This window comes from Theobroma cacao, chromosome 9 (assembly GCF_000208745.1).
Source record: "Theobroma cacao cultivar B97-61/B2 chromosome 9, Criollo_cocoa_genome_V2, whole genome shotgun sequence".
In the NCBI taxonomy this organism is placed as follows: Eukaryota; Viridiplantae; Streptophyta; class Magnoliopsida; order Malvales; family Malvaceae; genus Theobroma; species Theobroma cacao.
The window spans coordinates 34,715,405-34,741,458 of NC_030858.1; the positions used below are offsets into that span (position 1 = coordinate 34,715,405).

Here is a 26,054-nt window from a genome sequence, read left to right on the forward strand (position 1 = left end):
TTTTTCAACCCAACCAATAGTATTTCCTTACACTGGCAAGTCACCCAGTGACCAGATCTAATATGAAATGTCAAATCTGATCGAATCTACCCACTAGATCATACTCTCCAGATCTAGTTGGATCTGGCGCTCTGTAGCTAGATTCGACGTAAGATGGTTGATCGACAAGAGGTAAGGTCGGTCAGTCATTTTGTCGGCAAAAGGTAGAGTAGAAATTTTTTTAAAATGAGAGAAAAGATTAAAAATGAAAAATTATAATTTATATATTATAGTAATTTTTAAAATTAATGAAGTGTAAAATTATTCGATAAATATTGTCATGTCATTAAACTAACGAAAATATTAACAATTGACAAATGCTTGGATTTATGTGTCCAACAGATAATATTCTTTTAAAAAAATTATATATTTCCAATTTTAATATACCTATATAAAATTATAGATAAAACATTTTATCTTATTATATATATATATATATATATATATATATATATGTATTTGATGCACAATGTAAGTCTATTTTCTTTATACATATAAGTTTGAAGAAATTGTGAGAAATGACATTTCTTGATAAATACATTTTAAAAGTAACCATCAAAATAAATTTAATTATTTTTAATCATATTTAGTCATGATTTGATGAAAATACCTTTTAAACTATTTCAAATAAATTAAACCATTTATCACAATTTCTCCCCATTTCTCCCCATCTGTGTTTCGGATTTCTCTCTCACCATCTCAGTCTATCAAATTTTATCAATTTTTCTGTTCGGCATTCGTTTACTATACTTCCGATTTCTTTCTCTCGCGTTTTCAGATTTATCTTTCTTACATTTTCAAGACACAAAACAATGATTTTGATGTGCTTTGGTGGGTGGTTGTTTGAAAAATTCAATTTTTAGGTATTTTAGATAAAACTAAAATGGTAGAAATAATCACAAATGTATGAACTAGCTTTTAATTGAATCAATTCGGGACCTAGATACCAATAAACTCAAAATTTTAAAATTTATAAATATAGGTTTTCAAAGATTTTTTTTTTATTTTTAGTCAAAGTAGGTGTTTTAGATAAAAAATATTTATTTTGATTTATGAAAATATGTTAGAAACATTTTAATATGTGTCAAATTGTAAAAAAAAAAAAAGCTGAGAGGATTTGAAGTTTTGGTTCATAAATAACAACAACATTTTAGGCATTAAAGTATAACAAAATGTTCTTAAATATGTCGTGTAACAACAATATTTTTTCAATATAGCATGTAACAACAATATTTTTTCAATATAGCATGTAACAACAATATTTTTTTTTCAACATGGCATGTAACAATATTTTTTAACAATGACGTGTAACATGGTTTTGTACATGACATATAACAACAGTATTTTTTTTCAACATGCCGTGTAACAATCTAATTATAACTTGTCACAAGTTTTTGTACATGGAGTGTAACAAGCACACCATAACTTGTCATAAGTTTTTATATATGGCTTGTCACATATTTTTATACATGACGTGTAACACGCTAACCATAACTTGTCACAGGTTTTTGTACATGACGTATAACACGCTAACCATAGCTTGTCACAGGTTTTTATACATGGCGTGTAACACGCTAATCATTGTTTGTCACAGATTTTTGTACATGACGTGTCACATTTTTTGTACATGACATGTAACACGTTAATCATGGCTTGTCATAGGTTTTTGTATATAACGTGTAACAGGTTTTTGTACATGACCTGTAATATGCTAACTATGACTTATCACAGATTTTTGTATGTGGAGTGTCACACGCTAATCATGACTTGTTATAAATTTTTATACATGACGTGTAATATCATAACATGTAACTTGTAATTTTATCAAACTTAACTAAAAATAATTAAAATTATAAAAAAATTAAAATATTTTATCTTTAAAATTATTTTTTAAAATGCTCTTATAAGTTTCATGATAAATTAAGAACTTACATCTTAAGAAAAAAATAATATTATTCTCTGGCCTTATCATTGCTTGTGATAAAATTAAATGAGGCAATGATTGCCTCTAACGATAACTTTCGTTGATACTCACTATTTTGTCTACTTCAAAATATTTTGTATGGCTGAAATTTGTTTAAAAATCATTCAACTGCGCTGCTACATCAAACCTGCCATCCTAGTTACCCAAAAGACTTCTCTCTAGATTTTGAGGGCATCATTTACCCGTCCTGCTGAGAGCTGATGTATACATGCTTTAAACAGGCACACGAAACATATGATCTCCATGACAAATTTTTTACCTTTCTCCCCTTCCCTATTTTTTTTTCCTTGTAATAACTAATCAGCTGCTTCTTCTTGTAAGTCAATGTTCATCCATGCACGTTTACTTCCAAATTCAACTCTCTTGTATACTAGAATTTTCTTGAGAAGAGATAAAAAACAGTTGCTTTCCCCACAGACTTTAAGGCTTAAAAGTCTGCCAAAAATTAAAAATAATTTCTATACCAATAAAATGTAACTAATGTAATCCAACACGTAACAGCAACATGATTTAAATTTTTCTTAAACTTTGTAACTTCAATTAGTAAAGCTTATCAAGACACGGCAGGGATCAAGAGATTCAAAACCCAACAATTTTTTTTTATGAATATTAACTGCTGGATGTTCCCGAAGCAAACGCAAGATCCTGGACTTTGAAACAGGCTGATCATCTGGATAGGATTCTACATACATCTGGGTAGAATTATTCAGCGGCCATAACAATCATGGAGGGGGGGGCGGCGCTGGCAAGGTGGGGTAGTCTCTTCCATTTGGCCAAAACATTTCCCATGTTATAGTTGTTCTTTCCCACTTGGTCACGACTGTAAGTCTGTAACCATTGTGGAAAGGTTTACACTTTTACGATCACTCAGTCAATACTCTTTTCACTGCAGTTGTCCAATCAAGTGAATTTTAGAATCAGGGAACTCGTCTCGTCTCATCACAATAGTGCATGAAATGAAAATTTTATGATCGAAGGACGGTTATGATGGAATCAATGAGATTGGCATCACAATCGTGTGTCAAGACTGTTAGGACTGAATAAATGAGGTTGGTGTATTGGTAAGTGAGAATGACGGGTAGCACTAAACTGAGAGAAAACAACAAAGAACATGACCAGTTTCAGTCCAAAATGGCATGTAGGAAGGCCAAGGGGAGGGGCCTGCGACTGAGTCACTCCTTTGCCCTTTTCTTTAACAAAGTTGTTGTTCAGTTGCCATTCCCACCCCCACCAGTCAATCCCCTGTCTGGTCAAGTGGTGTGCGTTATTTTGGACCCACTGCAGCTAGCTGCAGACTAGGACCATATGTCACCTGCACTAGATGCTGCTAAGGTGTTGCCTATGATTGATAACTGGAGTTTGGTTTAGAGAAGGAGTTTTAAGGCTGAACAACTTTAATGCAAATCAGTTTAATACCAATTTCTTAATCTCATTAATTGGATCACTTAAAGACCTAATTTTGGGAATGAAAGATACCCTTTTGAAAAGATTTGTATGTGACTGTATTTTAAGCAAAGAAGAATCTGTATAATGTGACCAGAAAACCAAATTAATATTCAAAAAATTTAAAAAAAACCACCCACAACATAATAATACTCATAAAGGAAATTTGATCTTAATCACCTAAATTCAAAGTTTATAATCAAAAAGGAAAAAGCTCTCAATGAGAAAAAAACCATTACCATCCCAATTTAGATTCCTTGGAATTGGACCATACAATAGAGACAGCAAGGTGCCATCAATTCTATTTATATCATGGAATTTGATATTGCAGCATGAGCCTATTAAGTTAAATAGAAATTGAATAATGCTTGAAATGAGATAATCTCAATCCATCCAAGTCCAGTTGATTTCTGTCTTAACATGACAATCCACCGCCCAAGCAGGTAGCTAGGTTGGTTGGTGAATATTAGAAATTAACATACATAAAGTCTTATAAGAAAAGTCAAAAATGAAATTTGTTGTTGAAGTTTTTAGATTTTTGTTTACAATTAAAATTCAATAATTGAGATTATTTATCAGTGCATTATGTTTAAGGTTCAAAAAATTAATCAGATAAACAATTCTTATTCTATTATATGAAATATAATAAAACACAAACTGAATTCTTGCAATTTTATACAATAAGTAATTAGATGGGATCAACTGAATCCACACTTGTCCCATTCGAGAATAGAGACAAATATTGGGATCCTTCAATTCATTCAAATTATTTTAATATGATTGTATGCTGATAAATAATGTAATATAATATGATGAAGTGGTGGCTGATGTCTGCTCACGACTTCAATAAATTGGAAATTAAAATAGTACATGATTATAGAATTTCAATAAAGTGGATCATGCCTCTATAGTTAAAAATTAAAATATAAGTGGATGCACTATGAAATCCCTTTTTTAAAAAAATTAAATGAAAATATATATTAGATTGTTGCCTAACTTTTTATCTTTATTTAATATAACTAATATTAGTGTGCATCTTTTCATAAAGATATTTAATTTCTTTAATGTAAAAATATCAACTTATGATAATGTCGGTAAATATAAGTGATTTTGCATTAACTAATTGACTCAGATTTTAATTGAGAATCATTTAATTGATAATCAATTTGAATTTCAGTGAAATTTTATTGGTTGAGAATTATTTGGTGATTAAATTTAGTTAAAGAATAAATATAGTAAATAAGTAATAGTTCTTGACGAGTAAGAATTATTTGTGTCCAAATATTAGGGTTCTATAAATGGAGTAGGTCTTAAATTCTAAAATTATAAGAGACTTATTTTTTATGTAATGTTTAAAGGAGAAACAAGTTTATTGTGAGAGTTTCACAAAATCGTAAGATACGAGACAAATAGAGGGAATTCCATGGTTTAAAGTTTAAACACTAAGGAGCATGGAATTTGAGTTTGTTTTTGAACTTAGATAGTGCTTATTTTTGAATGTTTTGTATCATTTGTAATTTTTATATTCATAGTGTTTTTTTTTTCTTTCTGGTTTGTGAATGTAGATAATAAGTGTCAAATCAAGTTAAATATTGTCTCTTATATGATATATTTGTATATTAATTTTAATTTTGAATAAACTTGAAAATTTCAAAAAAAATGTGAAAAAATAAGACCACTTAGGTAATAGTGTTTATCATTTGTCACCATATCCCTAAATTGTCCCCCATATGTGATTACATTTGCATGTGCTTGGCTCTATGACTTTATCTATTCTTTTAACACTATAATCATCATGATTAGTGGCATTTTTAAAAAAATAAATGAGTTCCTTTTAAAAAAAAAAAAAAAACTCAATCATTTATTAAAGAAAAATGTTCATCCAATCAAAAGACCACTAAAAATGATTCTTAATTTTGCAAAACTTAATTTGATAGTTATATGATTATACTATCAAAATTTAATGTACCAAAAATTAAAAGATAATATATTTTTTTTGATATATCATTATGAAGACTTCCTTGCTTAATCTTGTCATCAGTTCACAATTTATTTAATCTTTTCTACTGAAGCATATTTATAGTATATTGCCCCTGCTTAAATTACATAGGTATCAGTAACTTAAATTTTAAGAAAATTAAATTACATAGATAGCAGAGGTGAACCACCTAAACTTGATTAGGACTAGGCAAACAAAAGAGAGCAATGAAGATGGAAAGCAGCTGTTGTTTACCTGTGTTTAATTGACATCTTCAACCTAATTGTTTAGGTTTAAACATGCATTTGCAACTTCCCTGCTCATTACTTACCCAAGCGATGATAAAGAAGTTTGTTTTAATTATTTGAACCAACTATTTTTTTGGTCACATTATTTGTACTAAGTATTAATTAAGCTTACAACGTTAATGTACCAAACGTGGGCCAACATATAATTAAGGTTGAGCATAACTTTTTTTTTATATGGATAAGATGTTTTTAACTTAATATTAGAGTTGAATCACTCCCTTTATTAAATTGATTATTAGTTGAAGTGATATATTTGTTCTATCTCAATTAATTAGAGATGATTATTTTTGTTTGTGAAATAATTGTCGGCATGTGCGCCCAAATGACGTGGGTTAAGCCATAGCCACACTAATTCTACTTCTGTTGAACTACATGTTTCCAAATATGCAAAATTTTCAGCTGAGCTTATCTTTAACAAGCTTAATCTTCGCCAGGAATCCACATTTTTCAACCAAACTCCGAGTTACTATTTTTATTTTTTTTTTCTAAAAATAAATAAATAAATATATCTAGCTTCTTTATCGAACCCATACGGTCATAACTATTCCTAATTTCACCCAAATTAAAAATTGAAACGGATATTTAATTTAAAATTAATTAATATTAAATAAGAAATTTCTGTATTCAATAATTTATACTGAAAAATCTTAATTTACATGAGACAAAACCCATAATTGCAAACCTGACGTCAACACTTTAAAAAAAAAAAAAAACTTGTGCAGAAATCACCATTGGTCCACATGGCAGTCCACCGGGTCCAACTACACCAGTAATTTTCTTTTCCTCGACACTCTTCCCCACGTGTCACAATTTTACCAGACCATACCTTTTCCTATTTAGCTAAGGTCATTACTTCCGAGTAAAAGTCTCCACCAATGATACTTCCACGTAACACTGACCAGCCTGACTACGAAAGCAATTAATCGCACGTGCAAGCACGTGACTTGAAATTCCAAACGAGTAAACAACAGCCGCCTTAAAGCAAGGGAAACGCTAGTCCTACCCGACAACTTACAATTCCGAAAGCCAAACACTCACGCGAGTATCGGAGCCACCATGCCACAAAATCACTCCACGTGTCCATTGAATCACCGAAAGAACACTACACCGAGCGCACTTTAGCACGAAGCCGTTAACCACTTAACCCTCATTGCTCAAGCAAAGCCACACATATGTCGCATCAGCGGGCAATTGCCGGTCACCACTAGATTTATCTCGCGGAAAAGCGGAAAATACTTTATTTGCCACCAACTGGTGTAGCCGGTAATCTGAAAAAAATCATAGCGGTTTCTCACTCTTTATCTTCGCCTTCCTTCTTATAAATTGGCTGTGAGTGGTTGGCGGAGCTTCGGTTCCTATCCGCTTTTCGCTGGCTTTTCTATCTGCCCTTTGGTTTTCTGTTCATTTATGGTTATATCATCCAGGTTATGATAGCTTATAGTGACCGGAAACCTGAGAGCCGTCGCTCCGCTCCTGCTCTCGGTTTCCCTCGCTTTAGGTTCTTCCGTTACCGGCGCTTGAGGTAACCGTTAACTCACTTGCCACCCCCCTAAAAAAATTAGAAGAAAAGTTTTTTCATCTTCAATTTTTTTTCTGTTTTCGTTTCAATTATTGTATAATATTATACTCGATAATTTCAATTCGATGCCGAATTCAAAAAATAACCGTAAGGAACCGGAGAAGAACCGGAGGGGAAGGTTATCTGAAAAGGCGTCTTCGTTTCACGGGCGAATTCCGACGATCGCACCGGCGGAGCTGAGGCGGCCTAAGACGCTGCCCGACCTGCTTTCAGAGAGGACTATTTCCATCTCCCAGGATGCGAGGCCGAAATTGACGAAGCTGCTGTTGAACGTGACGATCCAAGGGAGCCTCGGAGCCGTACAGGTGCTGATGTCGCCGGAAAACTCCGTCGGCGACTTGATAAACGCCGCCGTTCGACAGTACTCGAAGGAAGGTCGACGGCCAATCTTGCCGTCGACAAACGCCTCGCTTTTCGACCTCCATTATTCTCAATTCAGCTTAGAAAGTAAGATCAACGAAACCATCACAGAATAATAATTAGCCGTTCGATCAGCGCACAATATCTTTATTTGGACGCGTGTACCGGTATTATTGATTGCTAATATTTTGTGTGGTGGGGCGCAGGATTGGAAAGGGAGGAGAAGCTGATGGCGTTGGGATCGAGAAATTTCTTCCTGTGCACAAAAAAGGCGGCGTCTAAGGACGGTGAAAACAGTGAAACGACGTCGTGCTCAAAGGAAGCGGAAAAGGTTACCAAGAGCGTGATACCTTGGCTCAAATTCATGGATTTCTTGTTTTGAAAAACAGGCAATTTTTTGTTCTTCTATTTTAGTGTTGCATTTTGTAAAAATAGGATTTGGAATAAATCTTTAAATAGTTTTGGGGTTAGATTATGAATCATGCGAATTTGGGGAACAAAATTGCATGTAGGTCATATCTAAAATTACTGTGAAGGAAAGAGAGTGTTTAATTATCTTTCTTTTGTTGAATTAGTTATAAAAATGTGTACAGTAATTTTGGACTTGATTGATTAAAGTTGGAATATTTCATGGAAGTTCGGTAAATTTATTGAATAAAGTGGTCAATATATTTTAAAGTTTATGTTGGCTTAAATTGAGAAAAAAATCAAATCTTTGGGATAATTTGTGCAAACCACCCAAATAATGAAGTCAGTAAGCATCTATGATCTAACAAACAATTGGTTGTTATTCAAATATCTTTGGGATGATTTGGTTGCTTTTTTTTCATTTTCCAATTGTAATGATGATGTCACGAATTTATTTGACAAATCACTCGAGTGAATGGAGATAGAAAGGCAACATTTTCAATCATGATAATATCACCAATTTATTTAAACAAAAACTCGAGTTAATATAGGTTGAAAGGTAAGTCACAAAGATTTAACGCATGTATAAAACAAAATAAACTAAAATTTAAATGGACGTAAGATTTAAGTTGGATAATGGTAACATAATTGAAAAAAATTGTTCTTCATATTTATTATATGGTTGTGCAATGATAAGGTTACTATGTACGCTGACGGAGAGTATTTTTCAAATGAAAATCTGAACCCACAGACTCCCATTGAAATGCGAGCCGACGCACAGACTTGGCCAATCATTTCCATTTGGATGAATTAAATAGTACTTGCAGTTTTTATGGAAGCACACAACGCATCCCACTACTTGAAGAAGAAAGAGAAGACAAAGGCTGACGTTACTGTGGAGTCAACTTGTGCATGTGATATTCATCTGTAGTTGTAGGTTGAGGGTTGAGGGTTTGGCGGCTTTTTAAAAGTAACTGAGAGCAAATTCCAGGTTCCAACTATAATCTTGTTAACCCGGTTTAGAATATTCTTTCTTTGTAGTGAAGACATGGGCAAATCTAATCTATATATATAAATTTATTTCCCTACCATTTTGACCATATGTGGAACAGTGGGAGACCTAGTATATTGTTGTCACTTTTTCTATGCAGAAATGGATGAGAGAATGCCCTGTACTGAAATCGTAGTGGCTACTGGCAACTGGCAACTGGCAACTGGCAGATGTGCTATTTATTGTTCATTGGGTCTCGCAATTATCATTAGAGAAGGAGCTAGCTGCCATATACATAGCTATTGGTGTCCCCAGCCCCTGACCCCTTCATTCCTTTCCGGCTGCTAGTTCTCAGAGGATATATACTGCTATTCTGCTCAGTTTGCTGCCTTTGAAAGTTTTGGGTCTTTCTCTTTCCTCCTGTTTGCAAACGATAACACAGATTCTTTTTCAATTATAAACTTAAACAAATACTATATATATTGCCAACATTTGACATAATCAAAGGGATCTACTATTTTTCTTGATGCTCCCATGTAGGAAGGTATATAAATGCAGTAATTTGCAAAAGAAGGGTGAGATTTTATTGTAGCTTGCTCTATATATTCTGTTCTTTTCAGGTAATCACATCAGTCGGATAGGAAGTTGATGTTTGCTGATACCCAATACCAAGGATAAAACAGTCATTGTGATAGCTATTTTTAGTTTTTCCTCCATGCATTTCCCTTTGTTCGTCAAGCTGTTTCAGCCTATATATATATATATATATATAATTTGACCACTCACCTTCCTAAAACATGTACTCGTCACGCGTGATTTGGCAATGTTCTGTCAGTGTACACCATGAAGGAAAAGGATAATGTAAGCTTTGACTAAAAGCTGAGAATATCACAAATCCTGATTATTATTTATCATAAACATCACCCACCTTCAAAAGTAAATGAACTGCGTCAATACCTTTCTTTGAGGATACACTGATTCTCTTTTATGACTACGATACAATGAATTAAAGAATAGTCTTAGTGATTAAATGTTTCCTGGAATTAAGTTGCATTCTTCTTTAATATATCATCAAGGAATAATAAGAATTCTGCATATATATGCAAACCCAACCACAACTTTCTGTAAGCATTTTTGTAAATATTTTTAAACATTTTTATGTGGGTTTTGGAGCAATCCCAAGCTGCCATGGAGGCACATGGAGGAGTGACAAATGAAAAAGCAGGGAAATATGTTTCGATGGCATGCATATGTGCAATGACTGGAAACTTTTTTTTAATCAAAAGCTTAGCATTCCCGGCCCTAAAAACCTGATCCTTTTGAGGGTCTTGCCGTCTGAAACCTATGTATCCCCAAAGCAAAGGTCTATGTCTCAGGAATCCTTCCAAACTTTTTCCTTTGTCAAATTTTATCTTGGGAAAGCTTGTGGTGGCCGGTGGGGCACATAATAAAACAAAACAAAACAAAAAAATGCACATGAATGAACAGAGTTGTTTTGTTTATTTACAAGGCAAAAGCTCAAGCTAAAAACGTGTAAAGAACAGGACAGTGATCAATAATCTGATGTAAGATGTCCTTTGAGTGGTGTTTGGTTAGGCGAGGTGCGTTTTCTGGTGTTCAGATACATGAACAAAAGATTATCTTGGACACCACGAGATTTTTGTCTCAAATCTGACAACCTCAACATGCAATCGTTTCAGTAGGGTAGGATCTTAATTTATCATTTTATTAACAAAATGGAACTAGTGCAATTATAGTGAATATGACATGTGCAATGGGCGTAACACCCCAAGAGACAAAGTATGGTGGCAAACCAAAGCTATCCTCACTCTGTGTTTGTTGTAGACTTGTTTTTTGAGCTGGTTTATTGATCAGCTTTCCTCTATCGAATCCTTGCTACACAAATTGAATTTGTATCCTCGTGTGTTTTTTCCATATGTATTTTTCTGAACTAAATATTTAATACTTTTCACAAGATAAGGATATGATAACATTACATATGTCTCGATATTGCATTGTCTGAATAAAACATGAAACCTAGGTCGTAGCAATGTTTCAATCTTGTGTCATATTAAAGCCCATTTTTCAAGTATTCTGATATTTTTCTGTTCTATATATATATTTTCTTCAAAGGTGATTTTATCGAACTTTATTATTGGAATGTCATGTCGAGTATCTCTTCTGATTTGTTAAAGATTCCCATGACATTAAGAATCAGATTGGGTAAAAGACCTGTACAATGACAACCTAACTGCCGCACACAAAAGATAAATTTGGCTGTTCAAAGAACACAAAAGAAAGAGTCACCAGATGCCCAGGTGCCGAAAAGGGCACTGTAACATCAGCAACAGAGGCCAAAAATCCAAATCAAAGAGCATTTGCCATCTGCTAGAAACTATAAAAAAACTGGTTCCTAGCATTCCACAAGCAGATCGGATTTCCAAAACAAAACAAACAAAGAGCTTCCAACCACGACACTAGTATTTGGATCTAAGAGGAATGTGAACTGAGTTTGTCACTAATTTTCCTTTGCAGAACCACAAAGTGTTGAACGTCTACAATTGAATATTACAATCAAAATTTGAGACGAGATGAGAGAGAGTTATCTCTTATTGTGTAATTTGAAAATTCAATAAATTTTCATATATTGATCAAAAGGTGTGTGTATATATGACTACTATTATTTTAAATGATTTTTAAACTGTATTCTTGTTCGAAAAATTTTAATCCTTTTGAGTATGTTCGATATGTTCATTTTGTATATCAAAATTTTACATATCAGTGATGGAAGTATCTTAAGCGCGATTTAATTCAATAATTATTTATTATGTACCCCAAAAAAGAATGTTTAGTTATTTACAAAACACCACTCTAGAAGAAAAAGGCCAACAGGTTGCTTTAACGCATCTTTCATTTTGTTCATCAATCTTGACTACTTTTCTTCTAATTTATGGAATCGGGCCTATTCTGTACGCGTCCACAAACATTGGGTTAGGTCTAAATATCGCCCATCCGAAAAATATTTAAAAGTCATGATTGGGCCTAAGGCCCAAACAAGTTGGGCCGAAGCCCAAAAACGAAGCCTTTTTAACGAATCCACAGTTTTCCACAAAACCCTAAAAATGGAACTAACACAGCCTGGCGGCAACTTACTTATAAATTCATTTCAATTGCCACACAAGTTTCCGCCCTCTTTAAAGCGTTGATACTCTCGCGCTTCCCCTTTTTAAAACCCTAGTTCCCCTTCCTCCCAAAACCCTAGCCCCTCAGTTGCTTCCCTCTCTCCCACTATCACCATCATCCATGGAGTTCTGGGGTAAGCCTTCTTTCTCTCGTTCTTTCTTTTATATAACTTTTGATGGTTTGGCCTTTTGCTTACGTTTCCTTTCTTCTCTCCTGCTGTTCATTTTGCTGCTTTCTTCGAACATTTTTACTCATTTTCTACGATTTTTTTTCTGGTTTTAAAAGTCGGTTGTGTTTGTGGAAGCTTTGATCTTTTTTATTTTGTTAGTCTGCTCTTTCTGATGAAATGAGGTTAGCTTAGCTAGCTTGTTATATTTGTGAATTTACGTTCTCGAAATGTAATACTATTTATCTTACTGCCTTGAAGAAGTCTTGGGTTTTAGCTTCCCTGGTGTACTACTGTCAATACAGATAATTTTTTTGCAAACGTCTTTTAGAATTTGTTTGTATCGTTAGTTTAATTTTGTTAGTATTCTTTCAGACATTGTTGTGATAAGATTTTGGATTCACTTCGTTTTGTGGTGTTTGAATGAATTTTGTTGGCAATGATTCGTGTATGTCTGTACAGAGCAAAGATCGAAATGGGTTTTTTTGTAACTGTTGGTAATGATTTTTGAAGACACTGTTTGCAATTGTATACTTCTGATTTATATTTAGAGACACGTGTATTGTTGTGTTTTAGTTCGGCTAATTAAATTAAATGATTTTAATGTTACTATTAGGTGTTGAAGTTAAGGCTGGAAAGCCTATTAAAGCAGACCCTGGTGCCAATCACGTCATCCATCTTTCCCAGGTTAGAAGTAATTTATTTGTTGAAGTTGATTTTATTATCAATGTTTTTTTTTTTTGTGTCTAAAATAACCTGCAATCTGCTTGTGTTTTAGGCAACACTTGGCGAGTCAAAGAACAAAGCAGAATCTGTAACCCTCCATGTAAATGCTGATGGGCAGAAACTCGTTCTTGGAACTCTTTCCCACCAGAATTTCCCTCAATTATCTTTTGATTTAGTGTTTGACCAAGAGTTTGAGCTCTCTCACAACTGGAAAAATGGAAGTGTCTATTTCCTTGGTTACAAAACTTTCGTGCCGGATGAAGGATATCCTTTTCTTAGTAGTAGTTAATTTTGTTTTTTGGTGATAACTGAACTCTTGTTTTTCATGAATGTTAAGTGTGTTTGTGCCATTTTGTTCTTCCTTAACTCTGATGCTGTCTTTGTCACCACTGATGAATTTGGTGAGTCCTAGAAAACATTTTGCCTATTTGTAATTTTCTTGTCTTTAGCAAGTATTTCTCATGCATATTATTCTTATGTATAGATATGTCTAGTGATGAAGAAAGTAGCGAGGATGAGGAGCTTCCTGTGGCTGCTGCAGAAAATGGTAAGTTCTCTTCCCGTCCTAGAATTTAATTAGTGGTTGAAGATTTGAATAACTCTTATTTTTAACTTGTAAACATTTTCTTCCACTACAGGAAAAGCTAAGACAGATGTAAAAACATCTAAGGCTAATGCTGGGAAACCTGATGCTGTAAAACAAGCTGTGAAGATAGAAGAACCAAGCAATAACAAGAAAACTGAGGGTGATGATGATGAGAGTGATTCTGAGGATGAAAGTGGTTCTGATGAGGAAGATGATTCTGAGGATGAAGATGAGTCTGATGAGGTCTCTTTTTCATAACTAGGCAAAAGATTTTTAATTCATTATTACACTTAAAATGGATGCTTTTCCTTATTTTATTTATTTTGAATGGCCTTCTGATCTGTGTGATATTTGTTGTCTTTGGTCTCTGAGTTGTTTGTTACCCTTTTCACTTGCATAGTAGATTGCTTTTAATCCATTTTTTTCTAGCTACATAGTGAAGGTATAAAACATTTTCTGTTCCTTGTAGAAATGATTGAAATGAATGCATTAAATTGCAGTGACTTTGGTTTTGATCATTACATATGGATTTCAGTTGGTTCATTTTTGTTTTCCTTTACTTTCTTGTCTAAATGAAGCAGTAATTGATTGACATGAGTTAGTAAAATGTTCTGTTTCCTGGGCAGATGTCTATGGATGAAAGTTCTGATGATGCGGATGAGGAGACACCTAAGAAGGTATGTTTGGTAGACTGAAGTGCTTTTTGAATTTTTTGAATCTGCCCTGATTCCATTAATGAAATTTTGTTTCTTTTACTTCTAAGGTTGAGGCAAGCAAGAAGAGACCTGCAGAAGCTGCTACCCCTGTTTCTGCAAAAAAGGCAAAATCTGCAGCAACACCTCAGAAGACAGGTAGTTCTCTTATCTCTTCACATGAAAGTCTTCTGCCGCTTTTTTCTGTTGTAATTGTTAATGGTTATCTTTTCTCTATGCTGTTTTGAAGTGGTAATGGTTAATTAGGATTGGTCCATTTATCTTCTTCTGATTTTAGTTTCTTGCTATTGCAGATGGTAAGAAGGGTGGTCACACAGCAACACCTCACCCATCAAAGCAAGCTGGGAAATCTTCTGCAAAGAGTCCGAAGTCTGGTGGTCAATTCTCTTGTGGATCTTGTAACAAGTACTTATCTACAACTTTTAAAACTACTTCCAATTTTATTTGAGTTGGTTACTTTACTAATGTCCTGCATATTACTATGAACAGGTCATTCGGCTCTGAGGGTGGTCTAGAATCTCACAAAAAGGCCAAGCATGGTGGCAAATGAATGGTGTAATACATAACATGCTCTTATGTTGTGTGCATGTTTAATTTTGGGGGAGAGATGTGTTCTGTTGTGGTTTTGGTAGATTATGCTTATCAGTAAATGAGGGGTCTATGGTTAACAAGACTTTGCGGATCCTTTTTTCTGATTCGGCACTATCATTTGGGTTATTATCCTGGAAAGGGTTTAGATTGTGATGCCGTTATCTATAATTTATGTGTTCTATTCATGCCAGTATGCATTTACATGGTCTTAAATGAAAGGTTCATGCTTTTCAAATTGTATGTTGAAGTGAAGTTTTGCATGGCGATGTTATTCATTTGCCAGTTGACTTTTATGTTATGGTTCATTGCAGCTTCCTGCTAGGGATGTCTAATAATTCTAGTGCTCTAATAAAATGTGGATAGTTTAGGGGATGACGATGTATTGGCTATTGACATTGTGCAATAGTTCATGAGCCTCACAGGTAGGATATAAACGACAGTTATATAGGGATAAACACTCCACCTGCCAAGGTTGACTTGTTCCCTTTGGTCACGTTAATTTTTTTGGTAAAAGAGACAACAAATAATGAGTTAAATCCAAGTCCAAACTCCGTTCCAGTTCGATTTTACTCAAAATTTATTAAAAAAGAAAACCGCAAAACTGATGTATTCTTCTTTTGACAAAAGAAACGTAAAATTAGTGGATAAACAACTTCCCTTTCATCTAAGCCACCAGACAGGCAAGAATCGGTTACTTGCAAATTCTAAAATTCTATAATCATCTCCTCTCATGAATAAACTAACACTAATAAGTAATAATTTGCGTTTAAATTCAGGAATACATAATTTTATAGAGCGTAAAATTTTAAACTAAGTATTGACAAAATCTATATTATTCCAATAGCTTAAAATACAGACCCTATTAGTACCTTAAACATATTCTGGATTGGCACGCGACAAAGGAGTAAAGCAAGGAAAAATTAAAGTTAAAATACTAAACTTTATAGCAATGAGTTAAGTATCTTATACAATAAAAGGCAATTCTTTAAAGTCTTTTTAACACCAAACATGTATCACGTTCCAACAATACAACACCTGTCAAGTTAAGATCAAAATAAGAAATAGAAAGTCCAGCAACTCACGGCCTCACTGAAACCACTCCTAGCTCGTCCATAAGACACCCACAACACCTATACCTTGCAGTAGAGCTGAGAAGAGGCTGCAGGCGCTTTCTTGTTTCTTCTACAAGTTAAATCTGACATACCCTTTTAACCTGTTTCTCAAGCACAGCACCGACAACCTGTACACAAATTCCATGATAAGCTGCAATTAAAATAATGGCTTGGTCCCGAGAAGCAGGATTACCTGAACCTGCAAAACTCAATAATGTTGATAAGATAACAGATTTTCCTAGCAGTAAATTAAGTGTTTGAAATAGAGAAAGAGATCATAGGAAACAAAACCCAATTTAGAACCATGAATATCGTTCAATAGCCCGGAAGTGCGGTGGTCACACGGTACCTGACTGTAAATTCATGAATGCACACATGCACACAACACTTCCAATGCACAAAGAAAAATTCATGCATGCATTTGCCTAATACTAAACGTTAAAGCTATAAACAAAATCCAGAAGATAACAGTTCCCAAAGACTTGACCTATGTTAAGGATTATATCCTCCCAATCCCTACTAAAATCTGGAATGAGTAGAAAGAGATGTTAAATCTAATCGTTTCTAAGGAACAGTAAAATTTTCGAAATTAAAATTGAAAGAAACAAAGTAGATCAAGGCCATAACAAGAGATTCATGTGAGGAAAGTATAAGAAAAAAGAAAAATTGTGCAGCTTAAAACCTCATCTGACTAGCAGACAGACATAACCAACTTGAGTGCCCATGTTGACAAAACTTAGTAATAGCAGGGAAAGAATCATTGAGACAAAATATGGTAAAACTTGTAAACAAAGTGAGAAGAAAAATAGCAAAAACAATTAGGACCAAAATGAATTTAATTGGAAGGCTGTATCAGAAAAAGGACAGAAAAGGTAGAATCTTCAAAAATAATGATGCAGTTAAGCACACAATCAAGCGTTATGAACAGAGTTGTAAAAGGCATGGAACTAAAAGAAAAAGGTAAAACAAATTTCAAATTCCATATCAAAGAATTGTGAACCTGCACACCACCTGCACAGTGGAAAATGGGCTGTAAGCTATATTTACTGGATGCTTGGTCTTAGTAGAAATATTCCTTCTTCTACTGAGGAAGCAAAATATGAAAATAATGATAGAAAAAGATAGAGACAAACCAGACAAGGTAATTTAATCAGTGTCAATGGCCTCCCAGCTATGGAGGCTACTCCTGCTGCTGCTGATGTCCATAGTACTTATCATCATTCTTTGCATATCCATTGTTACCATTCTCATTGTTATTATTGGCAGCATCATTATCAACTCTGTTAGCATTTTCTTGCTCCCTTTCACGGTTCCATTGCTCAATTTTCGCACGCCTCTCCTCACTGCCTTCACGAACTGGACTACGATTTCTCTTTCCCCCAGGGCTTCTGCTCCGTCCTCTCCTATGGCCAGGACTAGTGCTTCTATGCCTTTTACTCCGGCTTTCATGATAATGATCTCTATCACCATACCGTCTAATGTGGCCACGCCCACCATGAGAGCGTTCCTCATGGCTACCACGATGCTTTGGAGGGCTTCTGCTTCTGCTTTGGCTATGGCTTCGCCTCCTTCTATACCTCCCAAATAACTGGCGCCTCAACTCCCTGATGTAGATTAACAATGAACAAATTTAGACCTATTAAAACAAAGACCATATACAGGTAATGCTGATATGAAATGACATCCCACCTGCTGATTGTTTTCAGGTGCATGAAATTGCAATATCCACCACGATTGCAAGTATTCTCTTCATACTGCCTACAGGTGGCTTCACGGAAGTCAGTCACAGGTGAGAAGTCAACAATGATAGGACGGCCTGCAACAAAAAGGTCAGGTAATTTAAAGATACATGCATCTGTTGCAACACAATTCCAAAATGACCAATAGGTAGAAGCTAATAGAAAAGGGCAACTTAACAACATAACAATCTCTTATGTATTATGAAAAGATAGATAATACAAAAGGATAAGGTAACTTAGCCACATAAGCATCTGTTGCAATTTGGATGAAATGCTGACATAGATGAAGATAGGAAAAAAAAAGCTAATACAAAAGGATAGAAGATGTCAAACCAGAATAAAATCTTCCACTAAGATTCCTGAGCGCATTTGCGGCATGTTCTTCTTCTCTAAACTGAACATACACATTGCCCACCTGTCCACAGAAAATGATTTAAATTCTTTAACATATCAGCTTGCCAAACACAAATAATAGCAAACAAGAATGGCCAGAGAAAATATTTACCATATGGTCAGCCAAGTTGTCGCATATATTCAGACTCTCAATTTCACCGTACTTGCTCAGTTCCTCAAATAAATCCTCATAAAACTCCTGGAAAATTAACATCAAGCATCCAAGAATTTGTTTACTTTGTTAAATTAACTGTTTGCTTCTCGCTGTGGAATGCAAATTCAAAATTTTTCTTATACTATTTAACAGAAATTTTGGCATTCGATTTACTTAGACAAGAACTAATAATGATAATAATAGAAAACCTATATCCTAACTAAAAACAAATCATTTAAAATTGATTAAATCTATAAAACCCTAAAACATAACTTAATGATTATAAGTACAGTAAAAGCTTCAGAGATTTTATTTTTTATGGAGATTTACCTCGAAATGTTCTTGGATCTTGCGGGGGTCGATGGGGTTACCCTGGTTTTCGACGCCGGGGGTGATCATGTCGGGCCGCTGGTACATGTTTGAGAGAAGGAGAGTCGGGCTGATGCTGGGCTTGGTGTGGAGACGCGAGCACCGGTCTCCGTGACGACAAGCGCCTATCTTGAAATAGAACGGGCAGTTGACCCTATCCTTTTCCGTACCAAATATCGATGCCAAGTGCTCCGCCATTTTTTCTCTTTTCCTTTCCCTTCTTTTCTATTCCTCAGTTTTTCTTTTTTCCTATCCTTCCTCCCTCTCTGGCTATCGATCCGTTTCTCTTCTTACTACAGAGGAAAGGTGCGGTTTTAAGATGAGGATCATCGGACGGTAGGGAATGAGAAGAAAAGTTTTGGGTATTGGAGTTTGAGAGATTGGATAGTGGCCGTCGGATTATGCTTGGTGTCTTCGTTTTTCTAGATGTTTCCAAGTGGAAATCAGCTTATAGCCGGACAATCAGTGGGCTTAAGCACAAGTTGCTGGTTTGCCCGAGAGGTTAAGGGGGCAGACTTAAGATCTGCTGCACATAAGTGCGCGTGAGTTCGAACCTCACAGCCAGCATGTTGTTTTGTTTTGTTTAAAAGCAATATTAACAAATTGTTGAACAAGGTATTTATCTTAAATTACATAAATTTATTAAATTTGTTTGGTTGAATCAATGATGTTTAACATTTGCTTAACACATCAAAGTCATTGTATCAAGTAAACTACATACAAATGCTATAATAAAGTATTTTTCGTTTTATTCCTTCCAATTATAAAAATACTTTACTTCTTAAAAGGTTTCTTCTTTTTATGCTTTATATGGGCAAGTAAATGTATGATGGATAAAAGTTTACTAGTCCTATAAAAATAGGAACCCATTTGATAATATTTTCAAGTACGAGAGTTATTACTCTACAAAAAGGGCTTTATAAATAATTTCTTATCAGTTGTTTTATTATCATTCTTTGAGAACAACTCTTTATCATTTTGTTGGAGGATAATAGTTTAGACTAAACCTTCATGCATTAAAAATGAATAAAAACCTGGTTTGTCTTCAAATTTATGTTCATGTTCAACTCTATTCCAAAGAATATTCTATTGTTTATTTCACTAATGCGGTGAAAATATGAATAATGAAATAGAAATAAATTGACGATTACAACTATGGATAAATATTTTATTAATTCTAATTTGAATTACGAGGATGCAGGCAGCTGACATGATAGACCTTCAAAAACCAGAGTTAATATGGTTTCATGTATACTTGGTGAAATATGAATATATAGATTACCAATAGTATAAACTGCCAATGAATATCAACTCATTCTTGCAAAAATAAATTTATGCTATGACCTAAGAATTAAAGTTTTTTGTTACAATCATTTTCATTTTTGCCTATTTAAAACCTTAAATTTATGAAATATATCTTTATACAGATTCTGAAATTTTAAACTTCCTAATGAGACAACATAATATAATTCACCGTCCATGCATAAATTTTTTTTGCAGACAATTATATAAAGCATTTACTCCAATAGCTTCAAACAAAGCTGTACTGCCATTTACCTCTTTGGCTATGGCACATGAGAGAAAACGAGGAACACGTGAAAATCAAATCAAAGGCAAGATTGTAAATTTAATACCTACGAATTAAGTATCAAATCAAAGGCAAGGAGATTATTCAAAGTCTTTAACACAAAAAATGATTCTGATGATCCAACAAAACCAACCCTGTCAAATTAAGAACTAAATAACAAATCGATAGTCCAGCAGGGCAGAACCTCGCTAATACCACTCCCAGCTAGTCGATAAGACACAATCAGATCACCTATAACTTGCAGGAGAGTTGATAAAACGCTGCATGCTGCAGGTGCTTTCTTGTTTAAGTTACAAATCTGAGAGATCCTTTAAACCATTTTCTCTGGTGCCGAACTGAGAACCTGTACACAAATTCCATGATAAGCTGCAATTAAAATAATGGCTCGGTCCCAAGAAGCAGGATTACCTGAACCTGCAAAACTCAATAATGTTGATAAGATGACAGATTTTCCTATAAGTAAATTTAAAAGTTCGAAATAGGAAGCAATTATAGGAAATGAAACACAATTTCGAACCATGAACTTTGATCGTTCAATAGCCTGGATGTGTGGATGGTCACATGTTACCTGACTGTAAATTCATGCACACACACATACATACAGAACATTTAAGTGCACAAACAAGCTTTTATGCATGCATTTTCATAAAGCTAAAAATAGAAAGCACAAGGTATTAGCTTTTCAAAGACTTGGCATAAGGTACAGATTATATCCTCCCATTCTGTACTAAAATCTGGAATGAATTGAAAAAAAAATGTTTTAAGTCTAATGGTTTCCAAATGAACAGTAGAATTTTCTAAATTGAAAATGAAAAACACAGGAGATCAAGGCCATAAAAAGAGCTTCAGGGGAGGAGAGTAAAACAAAGTAGAAGTATGTTGATTAGCTTAAAACCTCATTTTGCTGGAAGCCAGCCATATCCAACTTCAGGCATGACAACTTTTCTTTCTTAATTGTCTTAAACATTGTCTACAAACTTTGACAAATCTGAGTTAATAGAGGAGAAAGTCATTTCGAGGAAAAACATGGTAGAACTTGTAAAGCAAAGAAAGAGAAATTGCATTAAATTTATTAACTCAGGAAAGGCACACGTTTGAAACTTCTGAAACATTGATGCAATCAAGCACACAATCAAGCACCACAAGAATAGTTGTAAAAGGCATGAAACTAAAAGAAAAAGGTAAAACAAATTTCAAATCCATATCAAAGAATTGTGAACCTGCACACCACCTGCACAGTGGAAAATGGGCAGTAAGCTATATTTCCTGAATGTTTGGTCTTAGTAGAAATATTTCTTCTTCTACCGAGGAGGCAAAATATGAAAATAATGAAAGAAAAAGATTGGGAGACAAACCAGACAGAGTGATTTAATCAAGGATCAATGGCCCCCCTACTGAGGCTACTCCTGCTGGTGCTGATAGTTCTTGTCATCATTCTGCACATATCCATTGTTACCATTCTCATTGTTATTATCGGCAGCATTATTATCAACTTTGTTAGCATTTTCTTCTTGTTCCCTTTCACGGTTCCATTGCTCAATTTTAGCACGTCTCTCCTCACTGCCTTCACGGACTGGGCTACGATTCCTCTTTCCCCCAGGGCTTCTGCTCCGTCCTCTCCTATGGCCAGGACTTGTACTTCTATGCCTTCTGCTCCGGTTTTCATGATAACGATCCCTATCATCATACCGTCTACTGTGTCCACGCCCACCATGAGAGCGCTCCTCATGACTACTACGATGCCTTTGAGGGCTTCTGCTTCGGCTATGACTTCGCCTCCTTCTATACCTCCCAAATAATTGGCGCTTCAACTCCCTAATGAAGATTAACACAATCAATTTAGACCAATTAAACCATGACCATATACAGGTAATGCAGATTTGGAAAAAAAAAAAATTCCAACCTGCTGATTCTTTTAAGGTGCATAAAATTACAGTATCCACCACGGTTGCAAGTGTTCTCATCATACTGCCTACAGGTGGCTTCACGGAAGTCTGTCACAGGTGAGAAGTCCACAATGATAGGACGAGCTGCAACAAAAAGTAAGGCAATTTAGTGCTACAAGTATCTAATATAACACACTTCCAAAATAACCAATAGATAGGAGCTAATACAAAATGAAAACTTAACGACAGAAGCATCTAGTAGGAATTAGGAAAAGATAGAAACTAATACTAAAGGGTAAGGTAAGAACACAATCATCTATTGAAAAACCAAATTTACCAATAGATAGAAGCTAATACAAAAGAATAATGTAACTTAGCCACACAAGCAAATGTTGCAATTAGGATCCATAACTGAACAATAGATATAAAAAGAAAAATACAAAAAGATAGAAGATGTCAAACCAGCATAAAATCTTCCGCTAAGGTTCCTAAGTGCATTTGCAGCATGTTCTTCCTCTTTAAACTGGACATACACATTGCCCACCTGTCCATGAAATTGAAGTATACCTAACATTTCAAATTATCAAACAAAGATAATCTCAAATATGCATTGCCCAAAGAAAACACTTACCATATGATCAGCCAAGTTGTCACATATATTCAGACTCTCAAGTTCACCATACTTGCTCAGTTCCTCAAATAAATCCTCATAAAAACCCTGCAAAATTAGCATCAAGCATGTAAGACTCTGTTTCCTTTGTTACAGTAACTGCTTGCTTTTCTCTGTGGAATGCAAATTCATAATTTCTCTTATACCATTTAAGTTACTATATTATTTCAGATGCATAGGATTTCACAACATTAACATCAACTACCGCATTTAATACAAAAACATTTTTAAAAATAGTAAAACCCATAAAACAATATCCGAACAGAGACAACTACAAATAAATCATTAAAATAGATTAAATCTTAAAACCCTAACACATCACTTAATCATAGTAATAAATACCATTACTTAAAACTTTCAGATCTTAAATTTTTGGGAATTTACCTCGAAATGCTCCTGGATCTTGCGGGGGTCGATGGGGTTACCCTGGGCGTCGACGCCGGGGGTGATCATGTCGGGCCGTTGGTACATGTTGGAGAGAAGAAGAGTCGGGCTAATGCTGGGCTTGGTGTGGAGACGCGAGCACCGGTCTCCGTGACGACACGCGCCTATCTTGAAATAGAACGGGCAGTTCACCCTATCTTTTTCCGTACCAAATATCGACGCCAAGTGCTCCGCCATTTTTCTCTTTTATTTCACTCTGTTTTTCTTCTTCCTTTCTCCCTCGAAGGATCTGTTTTCCTTTCCTTCTCTTTTTCTTTTCTTTTACGAGGGGAAGCGTGGTTTCGAGACGGGGATTATCGGGCGGTGCGGAGTGTGAGAGAAGGGTTTTGGGTGTTCGAGTTTGTGCGATGGGATTGTGGCCGTTGGATCATGATGGCTTCTTTTTGCTAGCTGTGTCCACAATTAAAAAGGAAATGATATTGATTTTACCCAACCAAAATATTTGGTATAGGTTTTTTTTTTTTTTATACCCTGAGATGGATTGCATTAGTGAGCAGAAGCAAAGAACAATTTGAAACTTTTACCAAAAAAAAAAGAAGAGTAAAGAAACAAGCCAAGGATTGACCAAGTGATTGTAATTTGTAATTGCAAGATTCAAAACTCCATCTTTTCATTTGAATTTTCTCATAAACAAAAGGCAAAGACTATTTTGGATGTTCATCCAACCACGGCCCATCTTCATCACTTGAACAGACCCATCGATATGCGTAGGCTAGGGTCATTTCTGGAGCTACACTTGAACTTACATCAAACCATGGCCAGCAAAAGCCCAACTGAAAATTGCAAATCCATTCTGGGCTCAAGCCCATGAAACGTTTCCAGCAGAAGCTAACAGATCATGCGGTTATATTTATATATTCATATCTTTATGAATAAATTTAGCCTTAAGTCACAATAATAATTTATATGTGGATAAGGCCGAGGGAGTTGGTGTAATAGAGTAGCAGATACATAGCCAAATCTTAAGTTTTGGAAAAACAATAGCTTGGTTTACCTTTAATGTTCTATTTTTCCTTTGGAGTGTGTAAGGGGCTAGCAAATCCATTGCCAGATATTGCAGATAACCATAAGTGGTTTCCCTTTTATGATCAGCCAGAACCTTACTGGTTAAAGTTTTTTGATTGGGAATTAACAAATGTTTGAATAATATTCAGCTAGAAAGATTAACTTTTGACTTTAAAATTGCTCTTGCATTGAATATTCTTGATAAATTTTCAATCCTAACCCTCATCAGAAGAAAATAAAAAGTTCAGAATAAGCATATAGGAAAGGGCTGGTTACATGAGTTAGGCAGTCTCACAAGCTTGAAAATGGACAAATGGTGTTGAGTTTTAGGTTGACAAGAATTCTAGATTTTAATTGATTAGGATTCTTGTTTGTTTACAACATTGAATAGTTGTATGGTTTTAAACTTTTTATTCCACATCGATTCCTAATCATATTCTACTTTGGACTTTTATATTATAAAAGTGGATCTCTAAGCTTTAAAATTGCAAGTAATGCTTTGAGAGCTTTAAAGAGAGGACACCCTGTAACTCTATCTTTTGCTTTAGGTGAAACTAGAGTGGTTTGGGTGAGTGTTCTTGGGACCTTATTGAAAAAAAGTGTGTAAGGGATCTTCGGTTGGTTTGGGGAACTACAAAGGTCAATTTATTGTACTTTAATTTCTCAATAGTAAAAGAACAATTTCACTCCGTTGACGTAAGTAAGAGGCCAAACCATATAAATTCTTGTGTTTTTCTGTTTGCTTGATTTCTCTGGGTTTTATCTTTGTTGTTTCTTGAACAATTTTTATAACAAACTGGTATCAGAGCTTCGGGTTCGATAAATTCAAGATTTAACAAGGATGTCAAAAGTTACTGGTTCTACGAATTTTTTAATCGAGAAGTTTGATGGGAAGACTAGTTTCACACAATGGTAGAGGAGGATGAAAGATCTCCTTATGCAGCAAAGTTTAATGTGCCTTTTGCTAAGAAAGGAGGAAGGACAACCAGATGACATAAATGATGTTGAATAGGCAGAGTTGGAGCAAAGGTGTATGAGCACTATTTGGCTTTGCATTAAAGATAACGTGTTTAATCATGTTATTGATGAGGATTTTGCTCCAAGGTCGTTGATAAAGTTTGAGAAGATTTACTTGACGAAAAATCTTTCCAACAAGTTGCAGCTTAGGCGAAAGTTGTATCGCTTAAAAATAGAGGAGAATGGAGACCTCATGAAGCATATGAATGAATTCAATGGAATCATTGATCAGTTGAAGAAGGTTAATGTGAAGATGGAGGAAGAGAAAAATGCACTATTGTTCCTAGATTCGCTTCTAGACTCTTATGAGGTATTTGTAAAATCTCTGATATGTGGGATGGATACAATAACGTTAGAATAAGCACAAGCAACGTTAATGTCTCGTGAAGCCTGAAAGAAAGGGGATAGAGATCCTAGTGGCTTGGCATTGGTAACTGAGGTTCGTAAGAGGAAGTCAACCGGTATGGGATCTAAGAGTGACAAGTATAGATCCAACAATGTTTAGTGCTTTCAATGCAAAGGGTATGGACATATTAAAAGGGATTGTCCTACAAAAGGATATCAAAGTAACGAGAACAAAAGTGAGTGTGCTTTCGTTGCTGAAGGTGATGATTGTGATGTC

The 26,054-nt window shown here is 34.8% G+C and overlaps 4 protein-coding genes and 1 non-coding gene across 8 annotated transcripts; 3 read left to right on the top strand and 2 right to left on the bottom strand.

The window, feature by feature from the left end:
* On the top strand, window positions 7,087–8,372 carry LOC18590402 (uncharacterized protein At4g22758). Its single transcript, XM_007015889.2, has 2 exons — window positions 7,087–7,778; window positions 7,898–8,372. Exons 1-2 carry the CDS (start codon window positions 7,397–7,399, stop codon window positions 8,071–8,073), a joined length of 558 nt encoding a protein of 185 aa, XP_007015951.2. The 5' UTR covers window positions 7,087–7,396; the 3' UTR covers window positions 8,074–8,372.
* Window positions 12,240–15,342, top strand: LOC18590404 (histone deacetylase HDT1). Its single transcript, XM_007015892.2, has 10 exons — window positions 12,240–12,406; window positions 13,056–13,126; window positions 13,218–13,429; window positions 13,556–13,566; window positions 13,650–13,712; window positions 13,804–13,994; window positions 14,378–14,428; window positions 14,515–14,602; window positions 14,758–14,869; window positions 14,954–15,342. Exons 1-10 carry the CDS (start codon window positions 12,394–12,396, stop codon window positions 15,012–15,014), a joined length of 873 nt encoding a protein of 290 aa, XP_007015954.2. The 5' UTR covers window positions 12,240–12,393; the 3' UTR covers window positions 15,015–15,342.
* LOC18590405 (splicing factor U2af small subunit B) lies at window positions 15,976–19,236 on the bottom strand. Of its 2 annotated transcripts, XR_001929495.1 has the most exons (7): window positions 18,784–19,236; window positions 18,412–18,498; window positions 18,240–18,321; window positions 17,857–17,983; window positions 17,301–17,771; window positions 17,168–17,178; window positions 15,976–16,295 (listed from the first exon to the last, which is right to left on the bottom strand). XR_001929495.1 is itself a non-coding variant. In XM_018127587.1 (6 exons), exons 1-5 carry the CDS (start codon window positions 19,018–19,020, stop codon window positions 17,348–17,350), a joined length of 957 nt encoding a protein of 318 aa, XP_017983076.1. In that variant the 5' UTR covers window positions 19,021–19,236; the 3' UTR covers window positions 15,976–16,295; window positions 17,301–17,347. The 2 variants fall into 2 exon arrangements, 1 of the variants encoding a protein (XP_017983076.1); XM_018127587.1 differs by lacking the exon at window positions 17,168–17,178.
* On the top strand, window positions 19,307–19,389 carry TRNAL-UAA. The gene has a single exon. It is a non-coding gene; the product is annotated as a tRNA-Leu (tRNA).
* LOC18590406 (splicing factor U2af small subunit B) lies at window positions 20,425–23,792 on the bottom strand. Of its 3 annotated transcripts, XR_001929587.1 has the most exons (7): window positions 23,351–23,792; window positions 22,928–23,014; window positions 22,759–22,840; window positions 22,314–22,440; window positions 21,766–22,225; window positions 21,631–21,641; window positions 20,425–20,753 (listed from the first exon to the last, which is right to left on the bottom strand). XR_001929587.1 is itself a non-coding variant. In XM_018128250.1 (6 exons), the coding sequence occupies exons 1-5, from the start codon at window positions 23,585–23,587 to the stop codon at window positions 21,811–21,813; spliced, it is 948 nt and encodes a 315-aa protein (XP_017983739.1). In that variant the 5' UTR covers window positions 23,588–23,792; the 3' UTR covers window positions 20,425–20,824; window positions 21,766–21,810. The 3 variants fall into 3 exon arrangements, 2 of the variants coding, with proteins under 2 accessions (XP_017983739.1, XP_007015960.1); XM_018128250.1 differs by lacking the exon at window positions 21,631–21,641 and having other exon boundaries at window positions 20,425–20,824; XM_007015898.2 differs by lacking the exon at window positions 21,631–21,641 and having other exon boundaries at window positions 23,351–23,787.

Bases quoted from the DNA above. Each gene is read 5' to 3' on its own strand.
- LOC18590404 (XM_007015892.2), top strand. The intron at 13,127-13,217 runs GTTAGAAGTAAT...CTTGTGTTTTAG, and splicing joins ACGTCATCCATCTTTCCCAG to GCAACACTTGGCGAGTCAAA. The intron at 13,713-13,803 runs GTAAGTTCTCTT...CTTCCACTACAG, and splicing joins TGTGGCTGCTGCAGAAAATG to GAAAAGCTAAGACAGATGTA.
- LOC18590405 (XM_018127587.1), bottom strand. From the start codon at position 19,020: ATGGCGGAGCACTTGGCATCGATATTTGGTACGGAAAAGGATAGGGTC. The intron at 18,499-18,783 runs GTAAATCTCCAT...TTAATTTTCCAG, and splicing joins AGATCCAAGAACATTTCGAG to GAGTTTTATGAGGATTTATT. The intron at 17,772-17,856 runs GTGGGATGTCAT...AATCTACATCAG, and splicing joins CACCTGAAAACAATCAGCAG to GGAGTTGAGGCGCCAGTTAT.
- LOC18590402 (XM_007015889.2), top strand. From the start codon at position 7,397: ATGCCGAATTCAAAAAATAACCGTAAGGAACCGGAGAAGAACCGGAGG. The intron at 7,779-7,897 runs GTAAGATCAACG...GGTGGGGCGCAG, and splicing joins TTCTCAATTCAGCTTAGAAA to GATTGGAAAGGGAGGAGAAG.
- LOC18590406 (XM_018128250.1), bottom strand. From the start codon at position 23,587: ATGGCGGAGCACTTGGCGTCGATATTTGGTACGGAAAAAGATAGGGTG. The intron at 22,841-22,927 runs GTAAGTGTTTTC...TTTCATGGACAG, and splicing joins ACAACTTGGCTGATCATATG to GTGGGCAATGTGTATGTCCA. The intron at 22,441-22,758 runs GTTTGACATCTT...TTTTTGTTGCAG, and splicing joins TAGCGGAAGATTTTATGCTG to CTCGTCCTATCATTGTGGAC.